This window comes from Emydura macquarii, unplaced genomic scaffold, assembly GCF_026122565.2.
Source record: "Emydura macquarii macquarii isolate MOO-44397 ecotype Brisbane River unplaced genomic scaffold, CSIRO-AGI_Emac_v2 contig_3517, whole genome shotgun sequence".
Classification (NCBI taxonomy): domain Eukaryota; kingdom Metazoa; phylum Chordata; order Testudines; family Chelidae; genus Emydura; species Emydura macquarii.
Window position 1 is genome coordinate 3,738,187 of NW_027133654.1, and position 24,335 is coordinate 3,762,521.

At 37.0% G+C, this 24,335-nt stretch overlaps 1 protein-coding gene across 2 annotated transcripts in view; it reads left to right on the forward strand.

The window, feature by feature from the left end:
- ERO1B (endoplasmic reticulum oxidoreductase 1 beta) overlaps window positions 1-24,335 on the forward strand; it is a 65,607-nt gene that overhangs the window by 29,988 nt on the left and 11,284 nt on the right. Inside the window, exons 7-16 of one of the 2 annotated variants that reach the window (XM_067535881.1) lie at window positions 446-566; window positions 659-705; window positions 2,138-2,149; window positions 3,848-3,874; window positions 7,002-7,094; window positions 7,287-7,533; window positions 10,018-10,087; window positions 12,368-12,454; window positions 14,160-14,293; window positions 15,332-15,388. In XM_067535881.1, the coding sequence (XP_067391982.1) occupies window positions 446-566; window positions 659-705; window positions 2,138-2,149; window positions 3,848-3,874; window positions 7,002-7,094; window positions 7,287-7,533; window positions 10,018-10,087; window positions 12,368-12,454; window positions 14,160-14,293; window positions 15,332-15,388 (895 nt within the window). Of the gene's footprint in view, window positions 1-445; window positions 567-658; window positions 706-2,137; window positions 2,150-3,847; window positions 3,875-7,001; window positions 7,095-7,286; window positions 7,534-10,017; window positions 10,088-12,367; window positions 12,455-14,159; window positions 14,294-15,331; window positions 15,735-24,335 lie in introns of those variants that run through there. The other variant, XM_067535882.1, reaches the window with a different exon arrangement.

Below are 24,335 nucleotides of genomic sequence, written 5' to 3' on the forward strand. Positions count from 1 at the left end.
CTTGTATTTCTGGAATCCATTCCCTGCACAAGCTTTTGCTTCCTCCTTAATCATCGTTTCTGCCTGCTGCTTCCCAGTTCAGCTTTCCAAGATGATTCTTACTACTGACAGTCTTCCTCCTGCCCCTCACTACTACTCTTTGACCATTTCTGGAGTGATTAACTGCTGTTCTCGTGGCATTCTTTTTTCATTGCTAGAGCAGATCTTACTTTCTGTACAAGAAAGTATAGCGAATGAAACAGATCTTCTTTAATGTCACCTTTGTGTATATCCCTGTATATTACATACAGGATATTTATGCTGGTGTTAAAATCAAATTGGGAGGATAAGATAGTGTTGATGTCAAAGATCTCATTTTTACTTAGTTCTGTATAATTGCTTTTTGTAAAACTCAGTCCTTTTTAAGTGACCAGTTAGATTATGTAACTAAGGGTTTCTTGTTTAGATGAGAGATCTCCAGATGCGCAGTATGTGGATTTGCTGCTGAATCCAGAACGTTACACTGGATACAAAGGGCCCTCTGCATGGAGAGTGTGGAACAGCATCTATGAAGAAAACTGCTTCAAGTAACTGGGGAGGGAGGAAAATGCACTTTATACTTTGAACAGTAATGTTTCTTCAAAGTACAAAAATCTTTTATTTTCTAATTTTTTTTCAGGCCTCGATCTGTCTATCGTCCTTTAAATCCACTAGCACCCAGCAGAGGTGGGTCTCAACTATTTTGTACATATGAAAACTCTTACAAAACCATTTTAACTCAGATGACTTTTAACTCAGGTGACTTTTCCTGTCCAAATGATACAAATAATATCCTACACTGTAGTACTATATGTTGTCCACTTAGCGTCCTATAAAGTGGCAAAAACTAGAGCATGGAATATAAAGAAACTGCCCTAATATACCAAAACTTAATTAGCTAAAAATTGATGCTCTGATCCTACTTACACACATGCTTAATCTTATGCATGTTAATAATCTCATTAAAGTCAATGGAACTACTCGTGCAAATTAAAGCACATCTGTAAGTGTTTATAAGATCATGGTCAAAATCTAATACGAAGAAGTTAGAAAAACCTTACAACAGTATCCTAAAACTTCAGATCTTCGATCTGATTTTTTTTTTCCCCCTGAAGTATCTAATTTTGTCACTTCAGGATGTTTATTGGCTAATACAATGCACAATAGCAACTTCTTTCTTTCATAGTCAAGTTAGTAATAAACTGAGTTTTCCTGACAGCAGTATCAATCACTTCATTATGGAGTGGGATCCATAGGAAAGGCTTACCTTAAAGTTTAAATAGCAGTGTTAAATAGGCACACTTCTAATATAATTTTGATTTAAAAATTCAAAATGAAAAGAAGTTAGTGTTTACTTCCAAATGATTCTATATTAAAGTCTTCAGTTTTCCCACTGATGATTGCCTTAGTTCCCAAAACAATGAAATATTACTGTAAATAGATTCATTCAAAAAGAAATCTTACTCATTGGAAATGAAAGAAGACACATTTAGCACTAGATAAGGACCATTGGCAAACTTGTAACCAGACTTTTATTTTTAAATATGTCTATTGAAATTAGTTAATTCAGTCTTAAAAATAACAAAATAAGTCTCTGTTATATGCATAGATACAGGAGGAATATCGCTCTGTTACTCCTCCTAATACTTCATGCTGGGTTTTTTAGTTTTAGTCTAATTAAAAACTTAAATATTGACCTCATAGGTCAGTGATATTGATATTAACCATTGGCAGATAGTTAAGTATATTTGAATATTGTATTGTATTAATTATATTTTAAATGGTAAGCATGTTTTAATGTAACATGTACAATAGTGAACAGTTTATTGACTCTAAGGCCAAGAAAGGACCATTAGTTATTTACTCAAACCTTCTGCATAACACAGGCCATAGGAGCTCACCCAGTAATTTCTGAACCACGCCCATAACTTCTGTTTGAGATACAGCATATCTTCTGTGTAAAAGAAAACTTTTTGTAATATTCCTGACATGACCCAAAACATTTTTCATCTTTAATATCTGTGTAATAGAGTACATGTTTCTTTTCCCATGAAATGGAACAGGTCTTTTTTTAATGTTCCTAGATCTTTATTTACAACTTTTTTTTCTTTTTTTCCAGGGGAGGATGATGGTAAGTCAGATTAATATATTCTCCATAATAGTTAAATATGTAGTGGGAGTTACTTCTGTAGTTTGTGATTGTTTACTTGTTGCATAAACTTCCTCTCCGCCCATTTATTCTGAAAGTTGACTCATTCTATCAATGAAAAAAGGAGGCAAGATAGTTGCCCTTATTATATAGCTCATTGTCTTTTTCCCATAATAATGTTTATGGTCTTGCTGCTGGAATACGTGAACAGCAAGAAGAGTGAAGATAAAAAAAAAATGAAAGGGGGCTTGGGAAGGTTTTTACCAGACATGGGGTGAAGTCTTTTGGGCCCGAATTTGTTATAGGGTTTTGTGAGGTTTCTCCTCTTTTCCATTGATGGCAGATGTAATATTTTTCTTTGCTAGAGGAAAAGAACAGCTTTTTTTAACCTGGGCAGTTTCTTTCTATATAGTCAGGGTGTTTTGTGCTCTGTTTTCCATCATAGTTAGTATACAATAAGAAATGCTTTATGATTGCTGATTTCTGCAAAGATCTAGGGATATTGTGGACAGCTCAATGAAAACCACTTGCACAGTTGTAGTCAAAGCAAACAAGATTTTAAACTGTAAAGAAAAGTTTAAAAAAATGTTGAAAATATGCTATTATATAAATCAGTGGTTACATTGTTAGCCTGAACATGACTTTTGGGCACCCCATCTCAAAAATTATATAGCAGAAATAGAAATGATCCTAAAGACATAGTGAAAATTATTAAAGGGATGAGAAGACTTTCATATTAGGAAAGAGTAAAAAGATTAAGACAATTTGTTTGCACAGGAGACGAGGAGTCATAATTGGCCTTGAAATAATGAATGCTGTGGAGTGGTCAAAAATAAGTGTCTTCCTCGAAAAATTTTGGAAGAAACAAGAATTTTTTAAAATTTAATGGAAATCTTAATTTTTTAACTAATAAAATGAAAAATTTGTTTACAATAGAAACAAATTTTGAGGTTTCAGTTTTGGGTTCCCCCCATTTCTGTCTCTTTTTTTCATTGGAAAAGTGGGTGAGAAAGGAGAAGCGGGGGGAACTGATTAATTTTTTCAAATTGATGGAAAAATAAAACTTTTTCTAAGATATGAAAATTTTACACATAACTTTCACATAGTTCAAAAAGCCATTTTCAGTGCAAATTCTATCAATCAAAAATGTCTTCTGAACAGATATATGAATACTTCTGTCAGGCTTTCTGAATGATATTGTTTAGGTTATTTAGACTTGCTGTTTTCCTAATACAAGAAGGTGACAGCCAATTAAATTAAAAGGCCACAAAATTAAAACAAGTAATACTTTATACAATCTCTCTCTCTCTCACTCTCATTCATATATATATATAATTTAAACTTTGAAAAGCTCTGCTACAAACCACTGGGGGGGAAAAACTTACTCCAAAGTCATATATACATTTGATGGTTATAGAATTAAAAATATTTTTTTATGCTAGCTAAGATAAAAATTTGGAGATCTTAATCCTTAAACTTCAGGCATGTGAATCAATCACTTGCTATCCGGAGTTAGGAAGGAACTAATTTTAATGATATTGCTCCAAAGCATGCACCACTGGAAGTTCATGTCCTCAGAATATACAGTGCACATACTACTCAAGGGTTTCTACCTGAAGGATGTTGATATGTACAAATGAATACCTGCTTGGATTTAACTATATATTTTTGTGTTCTCAGGAGAATCTTTCTACACATGGCTAGAAGGTAAAATATATATATATATTTGATGCCTTAAATTAATGTTAATTGCATTAGAAAAAATAGACACCAGTGTTATTCCCCAATTTCTTATTCTTACTCACTGTCAGTCATATTTGGGTGGTACCTGGAGTGAGTGTGTTTTCATACCAAAGTCAGTAGTTGTTTCTTAATGGATCAGTTATTGTAGTATGTGTATGTAGGTTTTGTAAAACACTTTGCAATTCTAATTGCCCACGAAGTATGAGAGAATTATCTCTAGGCAACAGGGTTTTGTATTGTAGATAGCGCTGTCCTAATAAATGTTTTAGGAAATCTAGGTGATTCTATATTATGTTCAGCTGATCTACATGAAGATTTATTAATATATTTTCTTTATGAACCTACATGTGGTGTATGAATTCAAGTTTTTTAATGGGTTTTTTAAAGTGTTTAGAGTGAACTAAATTGGACTTGAAATCAGGATAAATTAGCCCCTTGAAATTATTCAAGCAATCATGTTCAGAATGCACTTTATGCAGAGGTATCTTTGAATGCCTCTTAGAGAACTTTTGTTGCACGAAGACTTGTGGAAAACTCCTCTTTAGTTCAGTCAGCATGTTACTTGTAAATGCTTTAACATGATATTTTCTAAGTGGTGATGCTTGCACTTTTTTACACATTTGCTCACTGATTAGCTACTTATGACTCCTAATTTTTGGCATCTAAAATGAGAAAGTAGACAAATTGCTAGGATCTTATTAGAACTAATTGTCAGATGTTTTTGAAAGCATGGTAATTGAACTACTTGTATATAAAAGCAGGATTGGATTTAAGACAGAGGATAGGAACAATTTGCAGCAAAAAGCAATTTGTTTTACCTTTTACTTGCCTCTAAAATGCCAAGCAGCTTTAATACTGATAGAAACCAGGTATCCTAGACATATGGAAAAGAATATTCTGTCAATTGGAGCAAGAAAACATAATTAATCCTTTTAAGCAGCTAACTTTGTTCTGCCAAAACATTTACTTCTGCTATTAATGGCTGTAAAAACTACTATCACAGGAAAGCATAAAAGCACAAATGTGCTCTTTAAAATAGAATAATATGCCTGTAAATAGGTCCAGACCTCCTAAATGGCAGTTACTTCAATTTGGCAATGGAACCATTTTACTAAGAAACTTTTGGAAAATATGTAGTAAGGGTTTGTCCTCTCAGTGGGGTAATGTGCACTAGGGGGTTGTGATTTTTAAAGTGCACTAACGTGTTGCACATTAATTGGTCTGTGTAGACCTTATTGTTGTGCACAACAAGTTCCCTAATGTGCTTTAATGTAGTGCTGTAGTACTACACTTAAGTGCACTAGCGAACTTTTAATGCGCAGCAACAGGATCTACACAGACTAATTAATGTGCAACACATTAGTGCACTTTAAAAATCACAACCCCCTAATGCACATTACCCCACTGTGTAGACAAAATCTCTAAATCTGGAAGTAGCATACATATTAGTTGGCTTTCTGTACACGGGGGGGGGGGGGGGGGGGAGGAGGAGGAGGAGGAGGAGAAGGGAAAGCTGCTTATCAACTTCAGAAAATATGGTTTCTAGTTAACTTGTCCTTAGTGGATTCTCTTCTGGTCCCCTTCTTGCATAAGTGACTCCATACCCTTTTACTTGCAGCCCTCTATTCCTGTGTTGTCCTCCCATTTCTTGTGTGTCATGCAACCTCCGCTATCATCTTCAAATGCTTCCTCAAGACTTGTTCTGGTTTGCCTTCCAATGAAGACTCCCACTCCACTATTTTTGCCCTTGAATTTGATTTTGTTCTCTTAAATGTTATCAGTATGTTATTTCAATTTTCTAATATTTGGAGTAAACATCTTTTGGGTCTTCAACTCTCTGAATTACTATAGCACTTTTCAGTTAAACCACTTCATAGATGTCAGTGATCATGCCCTTAAGGTATCTGGACATATGCATGGGTGATGAAATTGTTCTGTGACTGCTGGTGCTCTTTGTGTTCTCCTCATTGCTTCCCCTTTCTACATCCCCAGGAAAACTGACTTTTGACAAGTTAGGCTTTGGCTACACTAGCACTTTTGTTGGTAAAACTTTTTTGTTGGTCAGGAATGTGGAAAAAAACCACACTCCTGACATAAGTTTCACCGACAAAAGCGACAGTGTAGACAGTGATATGTTGGTGGGAAACACTCTCCCACTGACATGACTGCCGCAACTCATTGGCGGGTGGTTTAATTATGCATGCGGGAGAGCTCTCTCCTGTCGGCTTAGAATGGCTACATGGGAGACCTTACAGTGACACAGCTGTACCGCTGCAGCTTCGCTGCTGTAAAGTCTGTAGTGAAGACATAGCCTAAGTCTTGTTTTTCTATACCTTTTGTTCTTAGTTTTATCTTACTTTTATATTTAAATTGTATCATAGTTAAGCAGCAGCTATGAGGTCTTCCACTGCCATTATTAAGTTTTATTTATCTTGGTCAGTTTTGTGCAAGTATTTGTAGTATTCTTGGCATTTTTAGTTCATTTATGCGTGAGAAGAAAAAAAACCAATCTTTGATTCAAATGCTGGCTCTAAATTTGGCTATAAAATATCACTTGTGGATAGCAGTGACCATTGGGTTGGAATGTTTTTGGTTTTTTTTTTTAACTTGCTGGATGGTCACTAGTACAATTATCTTACTAGCTGTTGAGGACCCAAGTAGATTATTTTAAATCTGTTTTACCCAAATTACATAAACATGACACTTTTTTTGCATGGGAGTTTCGTCCTGAGTTTTTTTTACCAAATATTTAAATGCGCCTTTCTTTTAATGTGTGCTGACAAAAACCTTATAGTAATGAACAAGTGTGCCTGTTATTTTGAGGGAGCAGGGGAGGGTGGGGGAACTTGAGTAAGATGGTAGACTTGAGATGTAAACTGTTCCCATTGAAAACAAAACATTTTTTTTAAAATGACAATAAATATGTGGCAGTGTCCTTAATTTAGAGTGGCACTGTAATGTAATGTAATGTGGCACTGTCCTTAATTTAGTACAATGCTAAAAGTTGAACAGTACAAACTTTGCATCACATTTTCACTGAACATTGTTTATCTTAATGATATTTCTAATAATCAATGCTTTTTCTAACCAGGTCTTTGTCTGGAGAAAAGAGTATTCTATAAACTCATTTCTGGACTTCATGTTAGCATCAACTTACATCTGTGTGCAAATTATCTTCTTGAAGGTAATTTATATTTTTAAATAAGAGCCCTGAAAATGTCTGCCCACTTATATGGTTTTTGGGAATAGTTCTTTGTCTGTCCTGTCTGTTTATATATATGAAGCCTATTAAACGTATGTATGTAAACACAGTTTGTCTGTGTATGTATGCAGTTATTGTTTGTCTTTATTGAAAATTATCTTTCTGTTCTCTTAGAAACCTGGGGGAAGCCTCGTTGGGGACACAATGTCAAGGAGTTTATTCATCGCTTTGACCCTATTGAAACAAAAGGAGAGGGACCAAGGAGACTAAAGAATTTATATTTCTTATATTTGATTGAGTTGCGTGCTTTGTCAAAAGTTGCACCATACTTCGAGCGTTCAATTGTAGACCTTTACACTGGAAATGTCCAAGAGGATGCTGAATCTAAAACTCTCTTGCTCGATATCTTCAGAGATACAAAGTGAGATATGGGATTTTACATTAGAAGCTTGTTAAGATACTAGGTAGAGAGGTGACTTGGATGGAGAGAAGGTTTGGGGAAGCTGGGTGGGAAAGGAGAATTGGAAAATAGGAGAGGCCAAAAACAGGAGGAGGAAACACTTCTTGTTTAGAACCATTAAGAAACATTTTAAAACATCCAAGCGGGGTGCCATTTAGGGAGAACCATGAGGGAAGCAGGAGCTTCCCGCCCTCCTCCTCCCCCCCCACCCAAGTTTTGTACAGGAGGTCTGATTGAAGTGCACATCCTAGTCCCAGGCAACCTGAGTGTGGAATGTGATGTGAGCTCTACAGAGGAGAGGGGCTTCTCCCAGCTCTGGAGCTGGGAGTCAGGATTCTGTTTACAAACAGGCAGAGGGATTAAGAAAAGAAATGGCTGAAGATTAGATTAAGGATCTGGAAGTCATTAGATGAGCCTGTAGACAGAAATCCCTGGGGGGGAGGAGAGGATGATGATGATGATGAAGAGCACCCCGGAGACCCAGAAGAAATACAGCCAAGGTTACATTCAGAAAAGAGGGAGATGTGAGATATCTATGAGTGGAGGGACTGACAGCAATAGCAGTTTTACATGATTACGGACTGGAAGATTTGACCCTCCAACTTTTTTTCAAGAAGAGCTGCCCAGAACTCCTGTATCTATTTTTCTTTCCTACCTGCAGTGGCCCTGATATACCTCAGTTTTTTCTCAATTTGAAAATGTGGAATTTTCTTGGTGTTTGGTTTTAAATATTCTCCTGTGAGAACTGCAATTCAATCATTGCAGTGTTGTGTTTAAGAGCCTTCTGGAAAGTATCTAGTTTTTAAAGTGACTTGAAAGTGTCAGTTTCATTTCTGTTTAAAGTCAGTTTCTAATTATTATTTGTACAAGGGTAACACCCCCTATAATCTCATGTAGGTACAGTATAAACTCATAGGGCCTTGCCCTTAATAGGTTAAAATGATCTAGTCGAAGCTTGGTGAACTGCAAAAAGTAAGTAGCCTAAATGATAGAAATTAATTTAGATTTTTCTACCATTGTTTCAGTTGTTTTACTCAAGAGTTTGTAACAAAGTAAGAATATATATTACAATTTTAAACCTAATCAGTGTCTCTTAAGTGACTTGACACAAGATGTCAAAAGATATTTGTATTAGAGATGAATGGGTCTAATATTTACTTAACTTTCTTTCTTTATGTAGGAATTAGATACAGTGCTCCCATCAGCTAATTTCTAAATTATCTGCAAAAAACCTAGAATTTTCAGGTGCCTAAATAGACCCTGGAATCATGTTAAAGTTGCCCTCCTTCCCCCAATCTGAAATGGCACCCCTGCACCAACCCTCATTTTCCTAGTTGTGCTTCAAAATAGATTTGTTGCTCTTCAGGATAAAATATACATAATTATATATAAAATTAAAAAAATGTAGCAACTGATCTTTAGCAGTGATCCTACTGCTAAACCAGTTTTTACAAGTAGATTATCCTCTGTTGCTCAGTTTCCTCTCTCCCTGTGTCTGCTACCTGGGAGTCCTCTCAACCAATCCATACCTGACCTCTTTTAGATTAGTCATTGCTGTGGGTTACCTCATTTCCCCTCTGCTACTGTACTACTACTCGGTCAGCTTTGTTTTATTTTGCAGTGGAAAAACTTAAGATTGTTATTCATGATCTAAATAATAATGAAACTAAGCCTTGGTCTACACTTACCTGGAGATTCAGTAGCAGTCGACAGGAGTTACGCAAACTACGCAGAGTAGCTTGTGTAATTCCCATCAACTGCTGTGCTTCCCTTCTGTGCGCCATCTTCACTGCACTGTGCTGACAGGAACTGTATTCCCATAGACACAGCACTATGCTACTTGAGGGGGTGGTTTTACTCAGTCGACTTCCTGATCGATTGAGCGGGTCTACACTGACAGCTCAATTGATCCAGAAAGATCGATCTGGCAGCGGCAACTTTGCTGCTGTGAGTCTAGACATACCCTAAGAAAATTTTAGGCTGCAAGGAGAACACTAAAAGGACCTAGGGGAGAAAGGGGTCTTGATCAGTGGGCAGCAGAGAGCAAAGAGAAATCTCTGCAAAACAAATAAACTGCTTCAGATAAGATAATGTTAAATTCTAAAACTGATGTCATGCAGGACAATCCCAAGAAACTACTTAGTCAAAGTTGACTTTTTAAAATTGCTCTTTTTATAGTCCTGAGACACTTTAGGCTGTATGTTAATGCAGATTAATGCACACCTCAGATATGGCAGAGGATTGTGTTTTGTTTTTTCTTTGTGGTTTACTATGCTCATAATATGTTTGCATTAATCAGCACTGCTGCATAGGCTGTCATTTCTTGTCTTCAATGAACCAAAGCAGAAACCTCAGAGTAATTGTAATATAGTGTAGTGATATTGTAAACTTAGATGGTAAATTGCAGTGTGTACTGATTTTCTTTACAATTTTTTGTTTGAGCAGATCCTTCCCAATGCACTTTGATGAGAAGTCCATGTTTGCAGGAGATAAAAAAGGGGCCAAATCATTAAAGGTAAAGTCCTAAACATGTTCCTAAATGTACATGTTTTAATGATTAAAACCCCAAATTTTATTTACTTACACAATAGAAACACTTTTATTAAATCTTCACAGCAGTGTGCCGGGGTGGATGGATGGAAAGGATAATGAGAACAGCATTTATATAAACCTGTGACAAATTGACTTAATTTCATCTGGTTGGCAATAAACAAAGAGTGCATGACAAATCAAAAAATGACCATTAAGGCTTCTTAGGAGTTGCTTTGCTTTTGTATGCCCTGCTTGGCAGATTGAAATCTGTAGTGGAGTGCATTGCTCTGCCATGGATACTGTGGCAAGACAAATTCATGGAATCTGTCTTAGTGATTAGAAACAAAATCGTTTTTACATGTAATGTTTCCTTTGCGGCATCATCTTATCTTTAAACAAGAGGTGTAATGCAGTTCTAGACAAACTTGAATGTGAATTTCACATTAGGAAAACCTGATTCATAGAGGCAAGTAGTTAAAGTACTCCATCCATGTGACCCAATACCTGTCATTATTTACATGGCCTTTTATTCAGATTTGGTTCTCTTGAACAATACCGTTACAGTTGGGGCAGAAACTTGGATCACTGAATTAGTAAACAGTAAAGATACAAATCTGTTCTTCATATAACTGTTTCATTTGTAGTGTGGTACTTTTATTTGCATTACAGAGGTTGCCTACAAAACTATTAAGAGTTGTCAGAAAATTAGGTAGGCCCATCAGCTACTAATTTGATAAAATGTTGTGTATAAATACAGATTCCATTTTTGTTCTCTACTAATTTTGTCTCTTTAAATGAGTTGACAGGCCGTCTAGTTTCACTGTGACTTAGGGCAGGTCTACACTAGAAGTACTACATCGGCGCAGCTGCAGCACATCTGGTGAAGATGCTGTATGCCGGCAGAGTGCTCTCCCATGGGCATAATTACTCCACATTCACAAGTGGTGGAAGCTATGTCAGTGGAAAAGTGTCTCCTGCTGACATAGCACTGGTGTAGACAGTGCTTAGGTCACTGTAACTTGTGTTGCTCAGGGGGGTGTCTTTTTTTCATATTCCTGAGCGATGTAAGTTAGATGAACTTAAATGGTAGTGTTGACCTGTCCTTATAGCTAGCTGCATGTTCATAATTTCTGCTGAACATCTGTTTTGTAACTCTATACAGGAAATCTGTTCAGTGAATTGCAGTTGGTATCCCTAATCCTGTTTCCCCATCTCCTTTGGTGGAAAACATTACTCAATAATGGTACTTGAGACCCACACCCATAGTAGACCTCCCGCTATCTGGACACTCACCAAGCTGTTGTGGTTCTGGACCCACGTTATTGAGTCCTGTGTTCTCTTTAAACCTCTTGAACCTGAACAGACTCCTGGCAACCGTCCCTGGCTGGTATCACTAGGCACACACTCAAGGTGTGCAGATCCTTTGCTAGAACTCTGCACTCCAACTGCATTGCCCCAGGGACTACTGCTGATCCCTCAGACTCCCCCATAACTTACACATCCTCTCCCATAATTCTAGCCGCATGCTCTGGGTTTACAATTCACGTCATCAGGGGCATGTGACAGTGAAACAAACTCTCATAGACTTTGCACGGGATTCTAATTTCCCAGCCAGAAGAGTTTTTTGGGTTTTGGCAGACTCCTCTGAGGTGTCTAGTAACCTTCTCCTCAGACCATAGTTCCTCTTCAAAGTCATGTAGCGTCTCTTCTGCTCTAGGTTAGCTAGCTTTTTCTGACATTGGCTGGTTCCACAGTTAAACCAGGTTATCCTTGCTACAAAAGTATGCCTCTCTTTCTTGCTCAAAGCCGCCTGTATCTTGCTCTGTGAGTTCCTCAAATTTATATGTCCCCCTACCAACACCTGGTTTCTTCTTTCTGTTGCTGAGGATATTCCACTCCCTGCTCCCTACAGAGAATATGAAAGAACTAGTTTCTCCTAGGTTTGGACAACTCAGTGTCTCAAGGTGTTTCTTCCTGTATGGGCAACCATTAACATTCAGTCACTGACTATTGTCCCTGATCTGGCAGAAACATGCTATAGCCCCTGTTAGCAAGTAGTGGATTGCACATCCACATAGAGGCATTCCACAATACAATTTCATAACTACTTCATAACAACCAGAATTCCTAAGTTATACATAGACGAATTCCCCAAATAGTATTAAATTAGCGAGCTTGCTACTTTCTAAACTGCGTAAAGTACTAGACTTCTTTTTAAAAGCCTGACTTAGTGTGAAACTTTTTTTAATGTGTTTATTGCTAGGAAGAATTCAGGTTGCATTTCAAAAATATATCCCGCATAATGGATTGTGTTGGATGCGATAAATGCAGATTGTGGGGCAAACTGCAGGTATGTTGTATTTTGCTTTCCTGTGTATGCATACCTTTTTGAGAATCTGCCATTTTATCTAGGAATTTGTCAAGTACCTGTCACCTTAGCACCAAAATTATCACTGTTTAGTCTCTGGTATTCAGGTGCGATTACTCAGATATATAGTAATTCTTACATATTCAAAATAAGTTCTAGAAACTATTAGTATTTGCCACAGTTATTTTACTAATTAACATGTAAATGTTCACAAAATTATGAAACATAATTTTCAGCAAACCTCAAAGGCCAATCTCTTTTGTAATTTCTTTTATTACCATCTTAAGACAATGTCTACATACTTCTAATATACAGTAAATAGACAAACCTTGCAAAATTTCCCTTGCCAATGGAAAATAGGAAACTTTCCTGGCCAGTATAACAAATGCAGTATTTCTATCTACAAGCATTAAGAAATCATGACATTAGCTTAAGAATCCTGAGACTTCAAAAAATTTTGGCTTCTCTTTGCCTTCTAATTTTGACATCTTAGGGTGACCTTCTTACTTCATGGTTGCAGACTTTTGTCTGCAACCATAAGGGCTAGAAACTTTTTATAAATGAAAGTTGAGATTCTTATGTATTCATTAGCCTCAAGAACTGCAGCTTTAAGAAAGAAACCAAATATTACAAGACTCTGAATAAAACTGCAAGATTTGGCAATGCTAGCAATGTCTTGACTTCTGCAGATCCAAACTTTAATTAAAAGGAAAATTTAAAGTTACTAGCCCTAAATGTTAGAAGTAGTCTTACAAATGTGAACTGAGAATAACCATTACTATGAGACTAACTGCTGGCATTATACCATCAGGCATGTAGGAGCTCCACTCATACACACTCCTTTCAGCACAGTAGCAGAATATGTGGAGGAGCAAATATGATGGCCTCCATTGAATCCTCAGGATCCCCTTCCCTCCAGGCTTCTCCACTACCCTTTTTTCCCCTCATGAGAGGCCAACTAAAGCCAGGTGCACAGCTCTCCTGTCCCGCAGCATCCTTTTGCTGCTGTCCCCAACAACTGTCTCCTGCCCAGATCCAATGGTTCCTTCCCCGGGCCATAGAAGTGGAGGAGAATAGGAGATAACTAGCATCTTAGCATGACTTTCCAGAATCTCTAGTAGCCACTTGCTACTCACAAAGGTGGGAGTTAAAGGAGAAACCTCTTCCTCTTTCTCTGCAGAGGCTAAAGTTGTAACGCTGGCAGTGAAGCAGCCAGGAGGAGAGGAACCTCCTAATGGGGAAAAACTTTAGGTTTGATTGCGAGGGAGAGGTTATGAGGTGGCCTGATTGGGGGGAGGGGCTGAGGAGGCCTTAGCAGTCTTGAAGAGCTGCTGCTTTGTGCTAGTAGATTTGGTGCGACAAAAGAAAACTCATGGATTTGGGAGGGAGCAGCTGGGGAGAGGGAAGAACTGAAATTTGATGGTGGTGAGAAGAGAATTCATTAATTTGAAGTTGAGTATGTGCAAAAGAGAAAAGATGAAGTTGGTGTGTAATTGGGGGAGTTCATGCACATTGCCTTCCCCTCCAACACCTGGACATGCTCCCACATATACCAGTACGTACCTGGCAGAGAGTTGTGTGTAAGCTGGACTTTTGCGTCAGCTAATACATTTCTCTTAACAATTTTGCAAGGGTGAACTATACTGTTCATTTTATTAATGGAAAAAAATGCTGGAATTTCTTTTAGACTCAAGGTTTAGGAACTGCTTTAAAGATTTTATTCTCTGAAAAAGAGATTCAGAACCTTCCTGAGAATAGCCCATCAAAAGGTTTTCAACTCACACGTCAAGAAATAGTTGCTCTCATAAATGCATTTGGAAGGTAAGTAAACTTTTTTGTTTGAGGGTATGTAGCAGCATGCTGTAAATTTTAAGGTTAACTCTTGGTAAAATCTGTGGATGGGAAAAACAGATACTTTTGAGATTACCTCTTTTGCTGGGGAGGAGGGCAAGTAAATTTATAAATATCACTTACACCTTGGTGCTAACTCTTTGGAGTAGTGATGATGGCAAGTCTCAAAATGTTCATATGTAGATAAGTACCCAAGAATTAATGTTTATTCAGCTATCAGAAATTAGGTTGAGAAATTTTGGCTTTGAATCTCTTCAACAAGCTTTATCTTGAGATTCTTGATGATACTTCCTTTTTTTTTCTGAGCCAGGAATATTATAAGCGCAGCTCTTCTCTCAGAAGTGATGCACTTTGGGTCCTGAATATGCACACATGAAAAATGGGGGATGGAGGCAAAAGTGTTACCTTATGTTGGAGAATATTTTTTTTTAAAGTACACTTAGTTCTAGTTCAGTTTTACAAATGTGCAGTTTTGTGTGTAGTGCTCATTTTTTCACATTAGTGTATACTTTATTGTGGCTGTTTCATTGGTAAAAAAAATTTGACACTTTGCAAAAACAGGCAAAATTCTGCCAGTCTAAAGTTTTATTTAATAAATGTGAGTTGCAATTTTTAAGGATGGAAAACCCCCCACTTTGTTCCTCATACTAGTTCATGGGGAACTGAGAAAGCTTTGCAGCTTTTTGGCTCTGTTTTTGTTCCTGCTGAAACCAGTTTAGGTAGGATTAAATAGCTATTGAACTTTGCTTAGCAAATTTGGTCCTCTTTTAAATAAAATAATGAAGTAAGGGAATTCTTTTGAAATCCTTCTAATTTCTCACTTACATATAGTTCAGTGTCAGTGTTATAAATAGGGCAGGTTTTTTTGGAGGGAAAAGAAGTTTTACTTTTAGGATTCTTTGAATCACTAGTTACTGACCTTGAACAAAAAAATGGAAGAAGAATTTGCAATATCTTTACTATTTTCAAGATAAACTAATACTCGGGTTTTTTTGTTTTGTTTTACAGGCTTTCTACAAGTATAAAGGAGTTGCAGAATTTTAAAGTTTTATTACAACATACCAGGTAATGAAGGCTTTTACACATCCCAGTAGTGATGACCATTAAATAACTGCATCAAGCAAAAAGAAAGCAATCCTTACAGACCTATGCTACAAACTGATTTAAAAAATTGAAAAATCAGATACCAACTTGAATATTTATGTTTAAAATAGGAATGATTATTAATTAGAAAAGATATTTATGAATGAAGTCTATAGATTTTAAACATGTAAATTATGCTGATCTCTTGTCTGTGAAGTTTCCTCCTGGTCATCGTTTTGTTGTATCACCATTCTTTATAAATTTTCTTTATTTCACTGTTGTCTTTCATTCAAGGACAATTGTTTAACATTAAATTACTGTCCCTGCATCCTGACTGCCATGTTGATGTGAACAAACTTGCCCTGCTTCCAAGAAAAAGAGGTGGTCCTCCTTTTAAATATTGGACCTCAAAATATTCTAAGGGAATAGTTACTGCTTGATTCTAGCTGATAGAAGAAATCCTTCTTTTCTTTTCATTTTTTGAGGTTTTTTTTTCAGTTTTCATTTTTGTATTATATAACTGTAAACAATGGGAAAGTTAATTAACAAACTTTATCTTGTACTGTGAAGTCCTTGGCACCTTATTGATGCCAACTGTTTCTCACCATCCCCTTGTTTTTAAACTTCCTTGGTCCTCACATGCGCGCACGTACTGTCATAACTGCCTTCTCGCTGATGGAATAAGGCTAAAAATCACTTCCTCCAGAGCCCGAACTCTGCAGTCTTTGCCTACCAGACGGAACGCTGCCAGCTTGAGAAGCTTTGGTCACACAAGCTATCCAGCCTCCCCTTTTTCCTCTCCTCCTCTAGAATCACAGGGTCCAGTCTCCAGGAATTATTCTTTTAGCATTACAAAAAGTTAAAATATCACCCTTCTTTGCCTGTTGGGGCAGTGGAAATGCATTAAGAATGCATACTTCTTGGATTGGATTTTAATGGGATTACGTTTGTTGTGCTACATGAAAAGATCGATGCAAAAAAGACAGCTTGTTTTGATAGACTTTTTTTTAAAAAAGCATATTAAAATGGCAGAACAAGTCAACATTTAATAGTGCATACTTTTATCTATGCAACCCCTAAACATATCTTCTCTAAAAGGATATTTAACAAAACGGGTATATTTAGTGCATTTTACATAGATTGATTGTTAATTTGTTTCATCAGGTTACAAAAAGCAGAGTTCAGAGACAGCCCCACTGATCAGTAGCAACGAACAGTGGTTTAAATTTAAAACGGAAGTAATAAAAGTAAATGTTGTTTTTGAACAGCTTGCTTAAGCTGTAGTATATGTAATATTTATAGTTAATGAGGCTCTCTGAGTACAGGATGAATGTCAGTAATGTCTCTAGCATCTTTTACTTCTAAACTTAAAACAATCTTTACAGAACAAAACAAATAAAAAGTGCTCTTAAACCTTACTCATCCTACCAAATCTTACTCATTCTTTTTGTTTATATAGTTATAGTATTCTAACTATTGGTCATGTTAAACTGTATTAGTTTCCATAATGTTGCCCCTCTACAGTTCAGAGGGAAAAAACTTTGAATGTGGGTGTGTATATTGTGTTCTTCTCATAACCATTCCAGCCTATAAACAAAATTACTACCTTTTCCATTTGATTGAAAAGAAAGTAGGCTATCCCATTCTTAATATTTGCTTTGGAGTCAAACTGGTGAAAACTAAATGGAAAAATAATTTTGGTGTCTGTTACATAAATTAGCATTGAAGCTGGTATCCAGTCTTTATACATTACTGCTTAATCCTTACATCAAAATTGGTATAACTCATTAATAGACATCTTAATACAGTGATAGAGTAAACTAATGACAATCTCAAAATGTTGATGTAGTTTTCCCTGTGCAGTAATCTAACGATTACTAACATCTTTTCTTTCTTAGCTGCTGTATTTTTAGTTCTCAGCCACTAAAATTTAAAACATCTATTTTTACTGACTTATAGCTGACTGAGAAGTATGCCATTATTTGTTTTTTGTCATTCTTCTGGCTTTTGGATTAATCATGAAGGCCTAGAGTTCAGCCTTTTGGCTCTCTCCTATGTGAGGGGTGGTGCATAACAGAGATTTAATTGTATGGCTAATTGTGTGTTCAGATCCTTAGGGCGTTGGATAGGCATCTTTTTAGTTATAATTTATATCAAAATAAATTAGCTGCATAGCCCCAGGATTAGCTCCCAGAAGGATTTAAACCTCAATTATACTTTCTCTCCTGCTTCTTCCCCCTTGATTTGTGGGGAAAGGAAAGTGCTTCTGCCCCTTTTTGGGGTGCAATTTATTAATCTTCTCTTCCTCCACTAGAGCCTAGCCAACATTTATGGACACTGGTGCTATTGCTATATACCCACTCCATCCACTTGCTCATATGGGGTGGGGTTAGGGGATCATGGAGCTGCTAATCTCACCTCACACCCATAGCCACAATCCACACAAGGCTGTGTAAGGCAGTAGAGTTTATTTTTTCTATTCCTGTGTGTGGCTGGGTAACACAAAGGGGCACAACTGAACCTTAAGAAAATTCTGTGTGGGAGACAATTCTGTGGCATTTGAGAATGGAGCTCACCTCCCCTGTAACCAAATTAAGAAAGCATTTTACTTCATTAAAGAGATTTGAAATTAGATTTTGCCTATTAGAAAACTAGTTGAAACAGCTTTCCTTTGTAATGTACCTTTTTAACTTTATTTTATGTACATTCTTTAAATATGTTGTCCGTGATATTTTGCCATGTGAATCAGATGACATCTGGTTCTTAATACATTAAATTAAATTTTAACGATTTATAGACCTGTTTTTGATATTAAAAATGAGGTAGATGCACGGATGCTCATGAGCTGTAAACTATTTTAGATTCCAGGTAAATGCTGATAACACTGCTCTTGCCTGCTATTCATTTCAGACAGAAATATGTTTCCTATTGTAAATGACATAATGACTGTAATAGCTGATATAGTAATGACATGTGGAGAAAAATTCCCTTCATCTTTGGGATTTGATACCATATGAGACAGTAAAAAGAACTGGTGGGAAAACTACATTTTTAAAGTCAAGACATATTTGTTGAACTTAAGATCCCAGTGCCTGAGGGTGGAGATAATGTAAACTTGGAGGGACTCTAACAGATATACTGACCTTTGCAAATTGTTTTGATTTAAAAAAAGTGTTTTTCCCATTTCGGTCTGTTACTTGTGTTTAATATATTGCTATATGTGCATGAAATGCCATATTGTGCCAGGCTTTCTAAAGTTGCATTATAATGGTTGGGAGGAAAAAACCTAACCTCCATCTGACTTATTATTCTGTACTTTTTCTGGGTAATGGTCTATAATACGTTGTAAGTATTATAGCCTGTTAATTTATAAGCAAAAGCATCTACAACACCTAAACCTCAGCACTCCACAGTACCTGAGTGCTTGGTGCATATAAAGTAATTTATCAAAATATGTAACACATTTATCACAATCCAAAATTCACAGGTAGAACTGCTTGGAGGGATCCACAGACACTTACGAATCTTTCTGATCTCTGTCAAATCTGTAAAATGCAAATTAAAATAATTATTTCTCTGGTACACATCTTCCTTTTGTGGGTATAATTTTATAGGTTTTTTTCATGGAAAGTACCATTTCTTTCCTTAGACTTATTGGTATGTTGTATTTTTATTCTCTCTCCCTCCCCCCAAATCATTTTTAGTACTGAAACAGGAACAGTAGCATTTTAAAACTTAAATTACTGATGCATCTCTTATTATCCTGTCCCCAAACCTACTAAAGGAAATGAGCAGGCTGTCATATTCTTTTTTGAAGAAATCCTACTGAAAAGCAAATTCATGTATTATATTCAGACTTTTAATTATAAATATTAACCTTGCCATGTGTCACCACTTGAACTGTTTTGTGATGTATGATACGTACAAACTTTGAGTACATAGTTGTACACACAGGGCCAAATTCAGCCCAGGGATGTTCCTGTTTAGTTCCTATGATCTTCAGTGAGTGCCCATAAAGTCATTCAGGGATGTAATTTGGCCCACAATGTCTGTCTGAAGTATTCTTGAAATTAACTATTTTTTAAACATGTTGGAAAATAATCAGTTTTATTTTTTATTCAGCAAGTAGGGCTCTTACAGTGAAGTTATCTAATATAAATAAGCCTAAATAGCTCTGTAATCTTTATGCATTTCACAGAGCATCTTTATCACAAATCTGGTTGCTAATACACACTTAACTACATAGAAAGGCCAGTAACAGGTTGCCACAAGTGTTTGTTTAGTGGTTTATAGTAAATAAATTGTAATGTGATTAAAGATTAATCTTTTAGGGTTTAATCTTACCTTTTTCGTTCCTGTGTGTCTTTGATTAGCTGAGAGCTAATCTATGGTGCACTTGGGTAGTGTGTCTGAAATCAGAACTAAACTCATTGTTATGCAACACATTTGGTCACATTCATCCGTAGTGTCATTCCATTTGTTTCTGTGGAGATAAACAGGGAGGGAATAATTTTGTCCAGTTTGTTTAAAATGCAAATTTACCATGGTTAAGTGTTAGCTGTGCAATACAGCTACAACTGTATATAGCCAATAAATTCAAGAAATTGGAGTAATTTCTGTTGATTTGTAACAGATCCTGAAATACATTTGTGCAAGCACCATAATAGATTTCCCAGGCTGTTCTGATTCTGCCCTGGCATATCAGTAGAGCCTAGAGTATTCCATTCTAGTTTCTAAGGAGCGGCCTACATTAATGCATAGCTCAAAACTCCCTAATATGCTTGTGATTGAAAAAGAAAATACTAGAAGTGTGCACCTACCAACCCAGAGGAAAGACATGCATGTCTGAGTTCTGCTCTGCACACAGCGTTTTTCATATACCTGCTGGTCTCTTTGAACTTACTAGCCAATTGAAGGCACCTTTTAACTTTCTGTTCTGGATATTTTAAAGAAGTTGCTGATATCTTAAGTGGCTCCCCAGACAACATAATATGCCCTCAAAGGGTAGGTTTTTTTGTTTTTTTTTTTAAAGCATGCTTCAAACTTCTCATTGAAATTAGTCAGAGATGAGGATGCTCATTATCTTGCAGAGTCAAGACCTTACTTTTCAAATATTTTGTCAGAGTAACACCCTCCACGATTAAAGGTTGAACAACATTTTTCATCTGGCATGCTCAGTCTTGTGTTATGATTCTGTTTTTCATGTAGTTCAGCAGGAGAGAGCTGAACAAAATAGAAACGTGTCCTAAAAAATCAAGGCACCTTTTTTAATTCTAAGACTGACTTGACTGGTTTGCCTAAGCTAGTGGATTCTGGAGATTTGAAAAGATATTTTGGGTATCTTTTTTGCTGGAGTAATTTTAGCATGTTCATCATCCGGAAGAATTCCTGCTTAAAAAATAATTTTCCCAGACTCTACAAGGGCTGTACTGCGTATGAAGTTGAAATATTTTATTTCTGTAATATTTGTATGCACTTCTGCATCATTAGTAGTTTATACAGTATTGTTCCCTGAGCGCTCAATACTTCAGCGGAAATGTAGGATGTAATATGTAGAAAGTATATTTTAGGTGTTGGGACATGGGAAAAGATGCATGCTTGTCTGTCAAGGAAAAAGAACAGCCAGGTAAGAAGCTGAGCCAGCAATCTGATCAGCAACAACTGAGTTAGCAAACTAACCTTAGTACTACCCAGAAAATGTGTTTATACAATATATAATGAATAACTGTAACAATGTATTAAAGGCGAGCACCTGAATGTGGGTGTGTGCTTGCATTTAACCCTGTGCTGTGCACTGTTTCTGTGGACTGATTGCTCACCGAAGCAGCAAACAAATGACATACTGCTTCAGCTCAAGAGTCTGTCTGTCTGAACCTGTGCATTCTGGGTGGCAGGGAAAGAACCAGTCGGCAGTTTGGTGCCATGACTGGGAGTGGAGCCCACGACAGACAGTGAATATAATCCTGTGGGGAGTTGTAAAGGCCTACATTTGGGGTCTGGTTGGGATAAAAGAAGGGTCATAACCTAACTTGTCTTGAGAGGAAGTATGTTACGTAACCTTGGGTTTTGCTGTCCTGACTTGGTTAGTTTTGTGGAAGTTTGGGTTGGTGACGGGAGGTTCCTATGACGTTGATCCCCAGAAAACAGGGACCTGGGAGGGGATTCAAAAGACCCTTAAGTCAATCATGCTAGATCAGAAAATGAGGGAAGGACAGAGAGCCTGCGTTATACAGGGGTTAATGAAAGACATTCAGTGTATTATCGGAGTGCCATACTAAAGAGGCTGAACTTCAACCGCTGTCCCATGAGCTTGAGGGGGAGAGAGCTAAAGGAGAGGCTTTTAAAATAAATGCAGTAAAGGCTACTCAAACTTTCTTCCAAACATCTAATGATTGTGATAGCATAAGACAGGAACGAGATGAACTGTTGGATGAGGTAGCAGACCTTGGGGACCAGCTGGCTCAATACCAGCATGGGGATCATCCGGTTCCCAAGGAAGGTCTTCCCTTATGTACCCCCCCAGGACTCCATCCAGCCCTCATCCCCCTCAAATGATGCCCTGTCCAGCAGCCCCTATGATTCTGAAAACTGAGATGGATGGTAATCACACCCGCACCACCCTGGAAGATAAACCATTGGCATCAGGAGAATTGATTGCTATGGAAAAATCTGAGGATGATTGGAATAAATTGTCATTGGTTTTGCATGGCTGTGGACTTTAGGGAGGACAGCAATTTAAATAATAAAGATTGGAACCAGGTGTTGAAAGGTGTATTGGGAGGTTTATACCCATTAATTGCTGGAAGTGTAAGTATAAAGGAAAATAAATGAAATTTTGTTTGATAGTCGATCACCTACAGGTGATATGCGTAGGTTACATCTTTTGCCTGGGGAAAGCTCCACAGAGCTAAGGGAAAGGGCTCTAAATTATTGAAATTAGGGTCATGGAACGGATGGCTCTTTGAGGAATGTCCTGTGGGTGCTTCACTTTAGATGTCCGTGTGTCACATGAGGGGATGTGCAGGCATTCTTGAAATATGTGGGGCATGGATTCAGGTTGTGTGTAAAGAGGCCACCAATAGCAGCCTAGCTCTGCTAGTTGACATCTTACAGTCCAAATTATGTTTTCCCCAGACTGTTGGTATGGGGCCCTCCGCATAAAGTGAACTGAGTGCATATCTGGAATTATTTACATAATTGTCACGGCATGCCTAACATTGAATGATGTAAAGACAGAGCTAGGAATAATCATTGAGCTGATGGTCACCTGAATCAAAGTACCCTCCCCATGGACTTATTTGGGCACAATAGAGGAGGAAGACAGCTGGTGGTGCTACTGTGATAAAAGATGTTCTGTATGGAAACATCAGACACGAATGGTAATAAACAAATATCACCTTGTACTGTAGAGCCCACAGATTTCAGGGATGTTAAGGTGCACCAAGCAGGTGTTTTTCTGGAGACACCATGAAATGGACGAGTACATAATAGAGGACTGAAACAAGTCATGGGATAGCAGGTGCATGTAAAACAAGAAAGGGAGGGGATACGTAGGATGTAGAATGTATATTTTAGGTGTTGAGACATAAAAAGATGCCTGCTTGTCTGGTACGGAAAGAACAGCTAGGTAAAAAGCTGAGCCAGCAATCTGATGAGGTAAACAACTGGGACAGCAGTTTGGTCAGGTAAACACCTAAGTTAGCAAACTAACGTCAGTGCTAGACAGAAAAAACTGTTTGTGACTAAGTTATTCATTATATATCGTATAATATATTTCAGGCAAGCACCTGAATGAGAACTAAATGCAAGTGCATGCCCAAAGCTGTGCCCTGTTTCGGAAGACTGATCACTTAACTGAAGCAGGAAATAAATTACATATTTCTTCAGCTCAAGAGTCTGTGAACCTGTGCATTCTGGGTAGAGGGGAAAGAACCAGTCAAAAGAAACGAGTGATTTAAAAGGGAGAAAAAATAAAGATGACCTTTTTATTCAAAAGCTGCTTTATATGGGTAGGGATACTGGAGCCATTTTTATTGGCATTCTGGGGTCTCCAGATTTTCAGCTTGCTCATGCTTAACATACTAATTATAAGCCAACCTGACCTTGTTTTATTTTTTCAGACCTATTTTGCATGTTTGTTAGTTGTTTCATATTGTGTGTAACCATGACAAATTTTAATTTTATGTTGGGTATCACATTTAATATTTTACTGAATTTTCAGATTGTGTATCATTATTTGCAAGAGAGTCCTTATACAAATGCTTAAGTGACAGCTTTCTCACAAGGCAGTACTAGAATGTACAGGTGAATTATTTATAAAGCTCATTTGGTTTCTTTTGTACTGAGAAGACTTTCAGTGCTGCCTAGTAATCTGTATCGACAGCTTGTCATGTTAACATCTACTTTATTGTAAAATTTATTCCTACTTCAGTAGGTTTGAAATTTTGAATTCTGGGTAATTGTTTGCAACTATGCTTGAAATGAGCACAAAGTAAAAACATTCATATTTAAATAGTAAATAGCTATGCCATGTTGCAAAATCTTCTTTGGGGCTTTTTTTAACCTTTTTTGCTGTGAAATTAACTTTGTTCTAATGTCATTTCTTTCAAAATTGTTAAATGTTGGTGGATAACATGTTAATGTGGTGACAATACTATTAGTAAACTAAGAACATTTTAACTTGCTTGCTGATTTTCAAATTCTCTGTATAACAAGCAGCTGCATTAGTAATACAACTAACTGCTGCAAACAGATTAGTAAACTAAATGAAAACATGATCTAAAATTGTCCCTCTCATTTTCAGTTGGCCAGTGTTCCTTTTTACTTTCCCAAATGGCATTTGAGAGTTATATTTAATTTTTCTTTCACCCTGTTGTTGGCTTGGTCTTGCTTACTGCTTGTTGCAGCTCCACTTTAATCTTTTTGGGAA